Here is a 15,262-nt window from a genome sequence, read left to right as displayed (position 1 = left end):
ACTTTTCGCTCCAGTTGTATAGCCTGTGCATAATCCTGCGTGATGTAGGCGTTTTCAAACCTCCTCGATTTCTTCAACCGGTTTTTTACTCTATAGATGTTGTCTCTATCTTCTCGACACAGGAATCGGGCGATTATCGGTCGTGGATTTGCGTCTGTCGCTTCTCGCAGGTTTCCGATTCGGTGAACTGCTTGGAATTGTATATTCTCCGGATCAATGTTCAGCTCATTCTCAATAATGTCATAAACTACATCAACACAGTTCTCGTCTCTTCTTTCCGGAATGTTCATGAAGCGGAGATTTTCCCTTCTTGAGAAATTTTCTAATGCGATGATTTTCTCCCTTTCCTGCGCCAAGCTTGCTTGTAAGGCTCGAATTTCTTTTTGCTCGTTTTGATAAGCGGCGTTACCACTATTTGTTTTCAGTAAATTAATTTGTTGGAGGTGTGAGTCTAATGTTTGCTGGCTTGCTTTCTTGAAGTCGCTGTGAGTTTTGGCATCTGCTTCTAGATCGTTAATACTGTTCCACGCAGACTGAAGGGATTTTTCTACCTCTTTCAAATTGGTTTTGATATTTTCGACCTCCTCTTTGAATTCGGCACTGAGGCGAGATATTTCGGATTTCAATCTTCCGAAGTGCTCTTCAATTCTATCTTCCATGCGTGCAAGTTTGTCCAAAATTTGTTTGAGCGATATACATTTTCCTCGTTTGCTTCCATCTCATCACTACTAAAACGGGCGCGATTTCTCTTAGGCGATGGTAGTGAATGAGAGGACGAGCTTGATGTCCTAGCTTCTCTTACGCTTCTTTTAGACATCTAATATGGTTTCCCCAAACGTTCGCATCACGGAGCTATACACACTCGTCCATCCGCCATTACACTCGTCCCAGTCTCATTAGCCCTCTAGCATATTCTCTCGTAGACCAAGAGCTACAAAATGACGCAAAAATTATTTTAATGCAAGACACGCCGTCCTATGCCTGCACAAGGAAATCTCTGATTTCGTCCTTATCTGAATGTTACTGTTCCATTACTTTTCTTCTACCCAACCAGATAAAAACATTGTTAAATTCAACGACTCTGCCGTCATGTTATAACATAAAAACATTGTTAACATGACGGCAGAGTCGCTGAATTTTTTGGTTCACAAAATTTGTTGAAGAGGTTTGGAAGGAGAATGGGTAAAAGTATCCACCCAGAAGTTTGTAATGGCTGAAATTAATTAATATTCCAAAAGTCACGTGGTGTCTTTATATCTGATAAAACAGCGCATACTAATGAAAAGTGTTTTATCAGCTGATAAAGCAACGCATACATATAAGGGGGAGGTTTATTGGTATAAAGTCACTGCACGTGATGTATTATCGACCATTTGATAGGTCAATGGGTTTATGAATTATTAATGAGTTTTTGATCTACACATGTACGTAAATGACAGTCGTCACTTAATTGCATTTAAATGACATCTTTTCATTCAAGATTTCCCTGGATTTTTCCCTTGAAAGGGCGAGGAAGCTGATCGTGGATAGAAGGTGAAGCCTTTTGATTTGATGGATAATTGTTAGTGATTTAGATATAAGTTACGGGAGCGATTGGCGGAACGAGCTGAAGAAGCGAGTGAGTTCGTTGCCCTGGTAATAATTCACAAAATTTTCATAAATAAACTCCTTCATGGATGGTAGATGTAGAACGAAGACAAAGGTTTGCTCTGCGAATTTCAACGATCGAGATTAAAGAAACCACACTCCATAGAAAACCTTTGAAACCATGATCTGTAATACTTTCTTCAGTTTGCCTGAGTTGCGACCGCGCAAGGAAATTCTGCTTTCCAAGAATCTTAATTGTGGCCCAGACCTGGAGTAACAGAAAAATTAAATCTCAACCGTTTAAACCTTGTGACACTTCATGTTCGAAAGATATGACCTGGCTAATACTATTGCCTCCACCCTTTCCAAAGTACTCGTGAAGATCATTAAGACAGTCCCTTCGTAGTAACGACATGGTAGAGTAGAACGGTGTGGTCGCCATTGTGATTGCACGCAGCTCTCGCGAAGTTGTCGAGACCCGATCCGCCATTAGCGTACGAAGAAATTTGCTGTCTTTTTTCTTACAATGACGTAGACGGTGAAGCTTCATTTTATTGGTATAAATGTAGATATGCCATCTGAAACATCTCATAACTTGTCCAGAATCGGGTTTGAATCTCTAGAAAGAGTGAAATTAGCGATTCCGTTGCCGAGCTCTGTAGCCGTGTGATCCAAAGTACTTTGGCCCTCGCTTCCCTGATGTTTTGAAAACTAAATAGCTGGTTCTTTAATTTCGAATGGCAATGAAAGCCGATGCATATTGGTTTCCTGGATAAGACAAAGGACGTATGTATCAACAGGAGATGCTGATAAAATCGCAAGATACATGAATGCATCTTTTGAATAACTGTATATCAAACGACTTTATTTACTTACTGTACATGAAGTGGTTAGTTTGTACAATTTGGAGTCAACATTTCTTCATAACATTTCCAGTTGAGTTGACTTAAGACAAATAAAACGGCATGTTCCAGAGAGACCAATTGTACAAAAACAAACGAAACTCTGGGAGTCCATCTTACTGTTTGTACTTCATCAGAAAATTAACGTAAGCTTACTTATCATGATCGATTTTACTTCGCGCAATCTTAGAAATGCACTACAACCGAAGATTAGCCGAAAAAAAATCACCAAATAAACCTTTATGGGCAACCACGTTAAAAGAATACTGTATTTCTCTTTGTTTTTTTCTTTAAAAATCTCTTGCCAAACAGTCCAACGACAAAATGTTAGGTTATCTCTAAATTTTACAGATTAAAATGTCAAGCTAGCTGACAAGATTGCAAATTCAGTGAAGTTCGGAGGAAGAATTGCACCAGCCTTTGCCGCATTATATTTGACCAAACGCCCTTATTCTGCGAAAGTTTATTTCAGATAGTCCGTAAGATTCAATAATGGAGCATGAGATTTTTAGGGGTTTACTTTTGGTTCAGAAGAATTTCTCCCCATTTGAGCATCCTCGTGACCTGGATCCCCCTGGGTAATTCCGATGAAGTTTAATCTTGTCTTGATGCAATGCTAGAAACTATAATGTTTGCTCGTCAAGTTTATCGGAATAACACCGAACCATTCAGCAGTCTTGTTTGTGTATTTTCTAAGTGTTGTCAATGCTGCATATATCCAGACTGAGACGTTTGCCTGTCTTCATGCCGTTAAATATACACTGTTCTCACGGTATGAAAAAAACACATTTTTAAATGTAAAATCAGCTTAAGATTCGTTTTAAAGAGGAATTTATTCTTCCGCAGGCCCAGTTGTTGACAAACCTCTTGCCATTTGCAATGCTTCTGAAGATTTCCCTGATTTTGGTAAGTCAAGCAATTCTAGCTTTTAGTTACTAAATTGCCTTTAACTGAACTGGTCACTTAGAATTATTATCATGCATACCCCCCTCCCCACACACACACTACCATTGCCAAGTTATTTTGGTTGAACTTAGATATAGGTCAATGAGACAACAAATAGGTTTGATATCAAACGCTTGAAAAGACGGAATCTTCACTTAATAGAACGTTATTGGCCTTCACTTATTTGTTTGCATCTTAATTGCTTATCCGTTTGCTACTCTCCTTCTAATAAGAAACCTCTCCTCATTCCTTTGTTCGTTCGACGTGTCTGCTTTCTCCCTTTCTTTTTGTCTTTCTTTTCCTGTCTTTCACCCGCGCTAACATCTAACGTTTGACTTTCTTTGGCTTTCATTCTTTGGCAGGCCGTATGTGCTTTCCTTATCAATCTTCCAAACGCTGCTAGCGACACCGTTGGTAAGTATGTTTAATGTATGCATTTTCCTAGGTTTTTGGGGTGCTCAGTTTTCGTAAAATGTCGTTTTTGATGTCTTTTCTAACTGGAAAGAAAAGTAATCGAATGACCCTATTAACGTTAGTCCACACGGAACACTTACTCAAGGTTCAAATCGTTGTTGAATCTTTTATTTTCTATTTATTCAAAACTTCATAAATTTTACAAGTTTAACTGACCAAACCATTTCTGTGGGGCTTATATTTTCCAGCATAATCATGATTTGAGAGCTAATTTAGGTACAAAGTATTATTCAATATTGATAGAAGCCTGAAAGTCTTTCGGAAAAATACTTTTGATACTTTTTTACCAGAAAGATAAATCTGTAATATAACTTGAAGTTGTTTGTTGTAAAAACTCGTTATTCTTGTTACTAAATTTGCAAATGCAAACAACGAAGCCCTATTAGCAGGTTATCAGGATACGGGATTTTTTATCTATTTATTTTTTGGAAGGAGACTTTATTCAAATCCTGCAGTTTTATCTGTTTCCTTAACTCCATTCATCTAAAAATTACACGATCAGCCTTAAATCATCCGAAAAACTTATTACAAATCACAGTTCAACAACTTATCATCCTGGGCCAGTTGTTCAAAAGCCAAGTTTTAAAACGAGTTTTATTCTCTACTCCCAAATGCTGTTCAAGGCTGATATTCAATCTTGAAAAACAAAAATAAGCAAAGGATACTGTCACCAAAAAGTTGAAAACATAATCGGCTTTCGAACAACCGGGCCCTGCATTCGAAGACTCTTGCAAACTGTTTAAATCTGCCGTGGCGAAGACAAGAACACAACATCTGTACTCTACTCTCTCAATACTCAAAAATCTAAAAACTCCGTAATTGCGTGTTCTATAGTCCTGTCCAAAGTTCTAATTTTACAATTCCATAATCTTGATTTCAGTATTAGAGTAACTTGGTACAAACGTTCCACAATAATTTGAAATCTCGTTAAGAAAAAAGCTTAAATCCAGTAGTCCAGTCCGGGTTGAGATCGCCAAAACTCTCTCTATCATCGATTCAGAACTCAACAAAAGCTACAAGTAGTAAATGGTGCTTAGAAACTACAAAAGTATGTCATGATTCTACACTCGAGCTGGCTTCAAGGCTGACATGTTGATGATTTACAACTTCTTTTTCACCACAAGCTTAAGAGTGCACTCTGAGCGGCTGACAGCTTTCCAAGACCAATGTTTCTAAAGTTATCTTTTCCAGCGGGGTTAGTATCTGGATGGGGAACGTCAAATTATGCGACTTACAGTTAGGAACATACGACCAAAAATTCTATTTTAACGCTCAAAAATGCGAACTAAGCAAGGTACAGATTTTGCTAGCCTGCTTTATGCAAAACAAATATTGACGCAGAAGTATATAAATATTAAGGACGTTCGCGCGAAATGTTTTCGACATTGATTTTCTTCTGAAACTTTTACCACTGTAAGATGATGAGTTAGTTATGCCAGAAATGTAAAAAAAAAGGGCGGTCACCGACTTCGTTTTGGAGATAACATGTCCGGAAAAAACACCCAAAATGTGACAAAATCGGGCTTCGTTATCGAATAAGACCAGTGTCTGTAGACCCAAATATATTGCAATTAAATCTTTGAAGTGAAATCTTGTCTGCCAAATATTATTTAAGTGGACTAATTAAGTGAATTTAGTCAACTGGTGAGGTTCCCTTAAAGATCAAGTTCGCATTTAGCGACCACAGTTTCACGCGCCTTGCAGCCGCAAGATGGCAGGATTTGATGTCCCGTGAGCAGAAATCTTGAAATTTTTTGAACTTCCCACATTGATTTTTTGTTCATTGTTGGACAACGTGGAGATAATTGTAAATAAAATCCGTTTCTGGAAAGAAAAATAGGGGTCACCTAACGTCCAAGACCGTTAAATCCAGGCAAAGCTATAGCAATGGCCTTTTGCCCTATCAGTTCTCATTTTATTACTTAGCGCGCGCGCTCGTGTATGACGTGGAGTGTGCATTTGCGTGCGCAGTAAGGATGCGCAGAAACAATTGGCGCGAACGTCCTTAATATGTAGTTTTTAAGGAGAGAAGCAGAAACTTCTAGGAAGTGTCCATCGAGAATAAAACAATTTGCCATCAGCGAAAAACATTTCGGGAGATTTTTGTTACGTTCAATCAGAGTTCAATTTTTCTATCGTACTTTTGGTCGTACAAGTAAAATCGCAAAATCGAAAGTGACATCGATTTAGCGCCCGCCTGTGATCAAGTTACCTTGCGTGTTTAATACTGACAACTCACGAAACAAAGGATGCACCTGTGACAAAATTACGGCAAGACACCGGGTTTTTGTCAGTTTCCTTTTTTTTTCTTACAAGTGTTATAAAGTTCGCCAATTTAACACAAAAATCACAATCGTTGATGCTAGTCCACCTGTCAGCTAAAGTTAAGCTCCTCCGAATGAGGTTAGTACTTGGATGGGGGACCGCTGCAAGTCCCTGTGACGGCGATAGCTAATTCGGTTTTTTAAACTTGATTTCATTTTTTATCTTGTTTGGCCGTTGAAATCTATTTTCGTATTTTCTTTCTACGTCAAAACGGCGAACAAAGTGGTTCCCAAAAAATATTGGAGTATTCGTTCTGTGCAAAACACTTCTAATGAAGTATTCGTTGTATGCAAAATAGTGTTCACAGTGGTACACACAAGTACGAGGCAAGATCTAGAAATAACGTAGAATATCACCCTTACCTTTAAAATTTCCCATTCTCAAAGAAAAAGCATCTGTCCACTTTATCGAATAGTTTAATACAAAGTTTAATATTGAATCAATCATGGCGGGCGGAAAGCTTCCACAATAAATCTTTGCTTTCATAATTGTGAACGGAAGTATGTTACGGTGGCCGAGTGGTCTAACGCGCTCGCAGATAATTGTGAAGGTTGGGAAAGAATATGACTTCTCCTCGGGATAGGAAAATTTGGACTTACTGGTGGGAATAAATGTAAATGCACCATATCGGAGATTAATTCAATATCCGTGGGGTATGCACATTTGTGGCTACCAACAAAAAAAAGACACCAGACCGGTTTTAAGACCTGGTTGCCTTCGGCATTCCACGTAATAAACGTTTCTATTCAAATAGACACTTGATTGCTTTGCTATTTCCCATTTATTAAGAATACATTCAAGAAGATCACTCCATTCTGATTGGACATATGCAGTAAAATTGTTATCTTCAACTTGTACTCTTGTATGGCAAGTAATGCAACGCCAATTGCAATAAGAGGGGCATAAACAAAAGAAAGGTGACCGAGAGGAATTTTTGTACTTTTAATACCAAGGAGGGGCAAAACTTAACAAAAAATGATGACAAATTACTCTACAAAACACAGTACTAAAACCTGGATTAAAGGTCTTTCATAGCTTAACTGCAGTTTTTGTAAGTCCTTTTTTTCTTAAGAATTGGTCTAGCAATTTTTGGTCTCATTTATTGCAAAAAAAATTCACTTGATATTCTCGCACCATTCCGAATTAATAGGTACTCGTCCAATTTTCAGAACGTTTTCCTTTTTGCGGTTTCCGTTTTCCTTGGTGGATTGTTTAAATCGGTTACTTTTTGTAAGCGGATCTAGGTTGAATAACAATAAAGAAATTCAAATAACACTCACGAACGGGCAATTTTATTTGCGGCCTTTTCTTTTATATTTCCATTGTGATGTTGTGCCATAGTCTTGCAAAATCGTACAGCAATATAGTAAATATTAAGATTGACTTTCCATCAGGTTTTGAAACCATCGGCTGCTTCAAAGACACCTCCAATAGAGCCATCCAACCATTGGAAGGAAAAGATTCCATTCTGGATGGATCTTATGGTGCTCGAAAGAACGCCATTGCAAAGTGCGCCGCGGCTGCAATGAGAAAAGGATACAAGATGTTTGCAGTTCAACATGGAGGATGGTGCGCAGCCAGTGCTACAGCGGACCAGACCTTCGACAAGTACGGCAAATCTGCAGCCTGTGGGTCCGATGGCGAAGGTGGACCGTGGGCCAATCAGGTTTATGTCATCAAAGGTAAAATGTCAAAGAAGTGTCTATTAAATGCACAAAAAATAAAATGCGGTGTTTTCTTGTGGGAAAATGGCCTAGTGAACGAGGACGAAGGACTAGTGTGTACTTTATCTTTATCAAACACTGAATTTGCATGGCCGTATTTGTTCCGACGGGCTTTAACAGTGTACAAATTTGTCATGAAATTGTAGATAAGAACTAGAATGGCAACTTGCGTTCTGCTCGGATTATTTCAATTGTTGTGTACAGTTTATTTGACTTTTTTTTTCCTAAAATACACTTTATTGTCGTAAACATGTTGCTTTTGCGAAATCGGGTCATGTTGCATGGCATTTTAGAAGATTTAATTCCACCGCTCCAGTCAAGAAATACTCTATATTTAATAAACGGTTCTATTCAAATAGACACTTGATTGCTTTGCTATTTCCCATTTGTTAAGAATACATTCAAGAAGATCACTCCATTCTGATTGGACATATACAGTAAAATTCTACTCTTCAACTTGCACTCTTGTATGGCAAGTAATGCAACGCCAATTGCAATAAGAGGGGCATAAACAAAAGAAAGGTGACCGAGAGGAAGTTTTGTACTTTTAATACCAAGGAGGGGCAAAACTTAACAAAAAATGATGACAAATTACTCTACAAAACACAGTACTAAAACCTGGATTAAAGGTCTTTCATAGCTTAACTGACGTTTTTGTAAGTCCTTTTTTTTCTTAAGAATTGGTCTAGCAATTTTTGGTCTCATTTATTGCAAAAAAAATTCACTTGATATTCTCGCACCATTCCGAATTAATAGGTACTCGTCCAATTTTCAGAACGTTTTCCTTTTTGCGGTTTCTGTTTTCCTTGGTGGATTGTTTAGATCAGTTACTTTTTGTAAGCGGATCTAGGTTGAATAACAATAAAGAAATTCAAATAACACTCACGAACGGGCAATTTTATTTGCGGCCTTTTCTTTTATATTTCCATTGTGATGTTGTGCCATAGTCTTGCAAAATCGTACAGCAATATAGTAAATATTAAGATTGACTTTCCATCAGGTTTTGAAACCATCGGCTGCTTCAAAGACACCTCCAATCGAGCCATCCAACCATTGGAAGGAAAAGATTCCATTCTGGATGGATCTTATGGTGCTCGAAAGAACGCCATTGCAAAGTGCGCCGTGGCTGCAATGAGAAAAGGGTACAAGATGTTTGCAGTTCAACATGGAGGATGGTGCGCAGCCAGTGCTACAGCGGACCAGACCTTCGACAAGTACGGCAAATCTGCAGCCTGTGGGTCCGATGGCGAAGGTGGACCGTGGGCCAATCAGGTTTATGTCATCAAAGGTAAAATGTCAAAGAAGTGTCTATTAAATGCACAAAAAATAAAATGCGGTGTTTTCTTGTGGAAAAATGGCCTAGTGAACGAGGACGAAGGACTAGTGTGTACTTCATCTTTATCAAACACTGAATTTGCATGGCCGTATTTGTTCCGACGGGCTTTAACAGTGTACAAATTTGTCATGAAATTGTAGATAAGAACTAGAATGGCAACTTGCGTTCTGCTCCAATTATTTCAATTGTTGTGTACAGTTTATTTGACTTTTTTTTTTCCCTAAAATACACTTTATTGTCGTAAACATGTTGCTTTTGCGAAATCGGGTCATGTTGCATGGCATTTTAGAAGATTTAATTCCACCGCTCCAGTCAAGAAATACTCTATATTTAATAAACGGTTCTATTCAAATAGACACTTGATTGCTTTGCTATTTCCCATTTGTTAAGAATACATTCAAGAAGATCACTCCATTCTGATTGGACATATACAGTAAAATTCTACTCTTCAACTTGCACTCTTGTATGGCAAGTAATGCAACGCCAATTGCAATAAGAGGGGCATAAACAAAAGAAAGGTGACCGAGAGGAATTTTTGTACTTTTAATACCAAGGAGGGGCAAAACTTAACAAAAAATGAGAACAAATTACTCTACAAAACACAGTACTAAAACCTGGATTAAAGGTCTTTCATAGCTTAACTGCAGTTTTTGTAAGTCCTTTTTTTCTTAAGAATTGGTCTAGCAATTTTTGGTCTCATTTATTGCAAAAAAAATTCACTTGATATTCTCGCACCATTCCGAATTAATAGGTACTCGTCCAATTTTTAGAACGTTTTCCTTTTTGCGGTTTCCGTTTTCCTTGGTGGATTGTTTAGATCGGTTACTTTTTGTAAGCGGATCTAGGTTGAATAACAATAAAGAAATTCAAATAACACTCACGAACGGGCAATTTTATTTGCGGCCTTTTCTTTTATATTTCCATTGTGATGTTGTGCCATAGTCTTGCAAAATCGTACAGCAATATAGTAAATATTAAGATTGACTTTCCATCAGGTTTTGAAACCATCGGCTGCTTCAAAGACACCTCCAATCGAGCCATCCAACCATTGGAAGGAAAAGATTCCATTCTGGATGGATCTTATGGTGCTCGAAAGAACGCCATTGCAAAGTGCGCCGCGGCTGCAATGAGAAAAGGATACAAGATGTTTGCAGTTCAACATGGAGGATGGTGCGCAGCCAGTGCTACAGCGGACCAGACCTTCGACAAGTACGGCAAATCTGCAGCCTGTGGGTCCGATGGCGAAGGTGGACCGTGGGCCAATCAGGTTTATGTCATCAAAGGTAAAATGTCAAAGAAGTGTCTATTAAATGCACAAAAAATAAAATGCGGTGTTTTCTTGTGGAAAAATGGCCTAGTGAAGGAGGACGAAGGACTAGTGTGTACTTCATCTTTATCAAACACTGAATTTGCATGGCCGTATTTGTTCCGACGGGCTTTAACAGTGTACAAATTTGTCATGAAATTGTAGATAAGAACTAGAATTGCAACTTGCGTTCTGCTCGGATTATTTCAATTGTTGTGTACAGTTTATTTGACTTTTTTTTTCCTAAAATACACTTTATTGTCGTAAACATGTTGCTTTTGCGAAATCGGGTCATGTTGCATGGCATTTTAGAAGATTTAATTCCACCGCTCCAGTCAAGAAATACTCTATATTTAATAAACGGTTCTATTCAAATAGACACTTGATTGCTTTGCTATTTCCCATTTGTTAAGAATACATTCAAGAAGATCACTCCATTCTGATTGGACATATACAGTAAAATTCTACTCTTCAACTTGCACTCTTGTATGGCAAGTAATGCAACGCCAATTGCAATAAGAGGGGCATAAACAAAAGAAAGGTGACCGAGAGGAATTTTTGTACTTTTAATACCAAGGAGGGGCAAAACTTAACAAAAAATGAGAACAAATTACTCTACAAAACACAGTACTAAAACCTGGATTAAAGGTCTTTCATAGCTTAACTGACGTTTTTGTAAGTCCTTTTTTTTCTTAAGAATTGGTCTAGCAATTTTTGGTCTCATTTATTGACAAAAAAATTCACCTGATATTCTCGCACCATTCCGAATTAATAGGTACTCGTCCAATTTTCAGAACGTTTTCCTTTTTGCGGTTTCCGTTTTCCTTGGTGGATTGTTTAGATCGGTTACTTTTTGTAAGCGGATCTAGGTTGAATAACAATAAAGAAATTCAAATAACACTCACGAACGGGCAATTTTATTTGCGGCCTTTTTTTTTTATATTTCCATTGTGATGTTGTGCCATAGTCTTGCAAAATCGTACAGCAATATAGTAAATATTAAGATTGACTTTCCATCAGGTTTTGAAACCATCGGCTGCTTCAAAGACACCTCCAATCGAGCCATCCAACCATTGGAAGGAAAAGATTCCATTCTGGATGGATCTTATGGTGCTCGAAAGAACGCCATTGCAAAGTGCGCCGTGGCTGCAATGAGAAAAGGGTACAAGATGTTTGCAGTTCAACATGGAGGATGGTGCGCAGCCAGTGCTACAGCGGACCAGACCTTCGACAAGTACGGCAAATCTGCAGCTTGTGGGTCCGATGGCGAAGGTGGACCGTGGGCCAATCAGGTTTATGTCATCAAAGGTAAAATGTCAAAGAAGTGTCTATTAAATGCACAAAAAATAAAATGCGGTGTTTTCTTGTGGAAAAATGGCCTAGTGAACGAGGACGAAGGACTAGTGTGTACTTCATCTTTATCAAACACTGAATTTGCATGGCCGTATTTGTTCCGACGGGCTTTAACAGTGTACAAATTTGTCATGAAATTGTAGATAAGAACTAGAATGGCAACTTGCGTTCTGCTCCGATTATTTCAATTGTTGTGTACAGTTTATTTGACTTTTTTTTTCCTAAAATACACTTTATTGTCGTAAACATGTTGCTTTTGCGAAATCGGGTCATGTTGCATGGCATTTTAGAAGATTTAATTCCACCGCTCCAGTCAAGAAATACTCTATATTTAATAAACGGTTCTATTCAAATAGACACTTGATTGCTTTGCTATTTCCCATTTGTTAAGAATACATTCAAGAAGATCACTCCATTCTGATTGGACATATACAGTAAAATTCTACTCTTCAACTTGCACTCTTGTATGGCAAGTAATGCAACGCCAATTGCAATAAGAGGGGCATAAACAAAAGAAAGGTGACCGAGAGGAATTTTTGTACTTTTAATACCAAGGAGGGGCAAAACTTAACAAAAAATGAGAACAAATTACTCTACAAAACACAGTACTAAAACCTGGATTAAAGGTCTTTCATAGCTTAACTGCAGTTTTTGTAAGTCCTTTTTTTCTTAAGAATTGGTCTAGCAATTTTTGGTCTCATTTATTGCAAAAAAAATTCACTTGATATTCTCGCACCATTCCGAATTAATAGGTACTCGTCCAATTTTCAGAACGTTTTCCTTTTTGCGGTTTCCGTTTTCCTTGGTGGATTGTTTAAATCGGTTACTTTTTGTAAGCGGATCTAGGTTGAATAACAATAAAGAAATTCAAATAACACTCACGAACGGGCAATTTTATTTGCGGCCTTTTCTTTTATATTTCCATTGTGATGTTGTGCCATAGTCTTGCAAAATCGTACAGCAATATAGTAAATATTAAGATTGACTTTCCATCAGGTTTTGAAACCATCGGCTGCTTCAAAGACACCTCCAATCGAGCCATCCAACCATTGGAAGGAAAAGATTCCATTCTGGATGGATCTTATGGTGCTCGAAAGAACGCCATTGCAAAGTGCGCCGCGGCTGCAATGAGAAAAGGATACAAGATGTTTGCAGTTCAACATGGAGGATGGTGCGCAGCCAGTGCTACAGCGGACCAGACCTTCGACAAGTACGGCAAATCTGCAGCCTGTGGGTCCGATGGCGAAGGTGGACCGTGGGCCAATCAGGTTTATGTCATCAAAGGTAAAATGTCAAAGAAGTGTCTATTAAATGCACAAAAAATAAAATGCGGTGTTTTCTTGTGGAAAAATGGCCTAGTGAACGAGGACGAAGGACTAGTGTGTACTTTATCTTTATCAAACACTGAATTTGCATGGCCGTATTTGTTCCGACGGGCTTTAACAGTGTACAAATTTGTCATGAAATTGTAGATAAGAACTAGAATTGCAACTTGCGTTCTGCTCGGATTATTTCAATTGTTGTGTACAGTTTATTTGACTTTTTTTTTCCTAAAATACACTTTATTGTCGTAAACATGTTGCTTTTGCGAAATCGGGTCATGTTGCATGGCATTTTAGAAGATTTAATTCCACCGCTCCAGTCAAGAAATACTCTATATTTAATAAACGGTTCTATTCAAATAGACACTTGATTGCTTTGCTATTTCCCATTTGTTAAGAATACATTCAAGAAGATCACTTCATTCTGATTGGACATATACAGTAAAATTCTACTCTTCAACTTGCACTCTTGTATGGCAAGTAATGCAACGCCAATTGCAATAAGAGGGGCATAAACAAAAGAAAGGTGACCGAGAGGAATTTTTGTACTTTTAATACCAAGGAGGGGCAAAATTTAACAAAAAATGATGACAAATTACTCTACAAAACACAGTACTAAAACCTGGATTAAAGGTCTTTCATAGCTTAACTGACGTTTTTGTAAGTCCTTTTTTTTCTTAAGAATTGGTCTAGCAATTTTTGGTCTCATTTATTGCAAAAAAAATTCACTTGATATTCTCGCACCATTCCGAATTAATAGGTACTCGTCCAATTTTCAGAACGTTTTCCTTTTTGCGGTTTCCGTTTTCCTTGGTGGATTGTTTAGATCGGTTACTTTTTGTAAGCGGATCTAGGTTGAATAACAATAAAGAAATTCAAATAACACTCATGAACGGGCAATTTTATTTGCGGCCTTTTCTTTTATATTTCCATTGTGATGTTGTGCCATAGTCTTGCAAAATCGTACAGCAATATAGTAAATATTAAGATTGACTTTCCATCAGGTTTTGAAACCATCGGCTGCTTCAAAGACACCTCCAATCGAGCCATCCAACCATTGGAAGGAAAAGATTCCATTCTGGATGGATCTTATGGTGCTCGAAAGAACGCCATTGCAAAGTGCGCCGTGGCTGCAATAAGAAAAGGGTACAAGATGTTTGCAGTTCAACATGGAGGATGGTGCGCAGCCAGTGCTACAGCGGACCAGACCTTCGACAAGTACGGCAAATCTGCAGCCTGTGGGTCCGATGGCGAAGGTGGACCGTGGGCCAATCAGGTTTATGTCATCAAAGGTAAAATGTCAAAGAAGTGTCTATTAAATGCACAAAAAATAAAATGCGGTGTTTTCTTGTGGAAAAATGGCCTAGTGAACGAGGACGAAGGACTAGTGTGTAGTTCATCTTTATCAAACACTGAATTTGCATGGCCGTATTTGTTCCGACGGGCTTTAACAGTGTACAAATTTGTCATGAAATTGTAGATAAGAACTAGAATGGCAACTTGCGTTCTGCTCCGATTATTTCAATTGTTGTGTACAGTTTATTTGACTTTTTTTTTTCCTAAAATACACTTTATTGTCGTAAACATGTTGCTTTTGCGAAATCGGGTCATGTTGCATGGCATTTTAGAAGATTTAATTCCACCGCTCCAGTCAAGAAATACTCTATATTTAATAAACGGTTCTATTCAAATAGACACTTGATTGCTTTGCTATTTCCCATTTGTTAAGAATACATTCAAGAAGATCACTCCATTCTGATTGGACATATACAGTAAAATTCTACTCTTCAACTTGCACTCTTGTATGGCAAGTAATGCAACGCCAATTGCAATAAGAGGGGCATAAACAAAAGAAAGGTGACCGAGAGGAATTTTTGTACTTTTAATACCAAGGAGGGGCAAAACTTAACAAAAAATGAGAACAAATTACTCTACAAAACACAGTACTAAAACCTGGATTAAAGGTCTTTTATAGCTTAACTGACGTT

At 38.0% G+C, this 15,262-nt stretch overlaps 1 protein-coding gene across 1 annotated transcript in view; it reads left to right on the top strand.

Moving 5' to 3' along the window:
- Positions 1-15,262, top strand: part of LOC137989499 (uncharacterized) — a 54,700-nt gene that overhangs the window by 15,189 nt on the left and 24,249 nt on the right. Inside the window, exons 2-9 of the mRNA XM_068835308.1 lie at positions 3,336-3,395; positions 3,797-3,848; positions 7,628-7,915; positions 8,958-9,245; positions 10,289-10,576; positions 11,620-11,907; positions 12,949-13,236; positions 14,279-14,566. Coding sequence (XP_068691409.1) covers positions 3,369-3,395; positions 3,797-3,848; positions 7,628-7,915; positions 8,958-9,245; positions 10,289-10,576; positions 11,620-11,907; positions 12,949-13,236; positions 14,279-14,566 — 1,807 coding nt within the window. The 5' untranslated portion in view covers positions 3,336-3,368. The remainder of the gene's footprint in view (positions 1-3,335; positions 3,396-3,796; positions 3,849-7,627; positions 7,916-8,957; positions 9,246-10,288; positions 10,577-11,619; positions 11,908-12,948; positions 13,237-14,278; positions 14,567-15,262) is intronic.

This window comes from Montipora foliosa, unplaced genomic scaffold (assembly GCF_036669935.1).
Source record: "Montipora foliosa isolate CH-2021 unplaced genomic scaffold, ASM3666993v2 scaffold_461, whole genome shotgun sequence".
Classification (NCBI taxonomy): domain Eukaryota; kingdom Metazoa; phylum Cnidaria; class Anthozoa; order Scleractinia; family Acroporidae; genus Montipora; species Montipora foliosa.
This window is presented reverse-complemented; position numbering and strand designations above follow the sequence as displayed.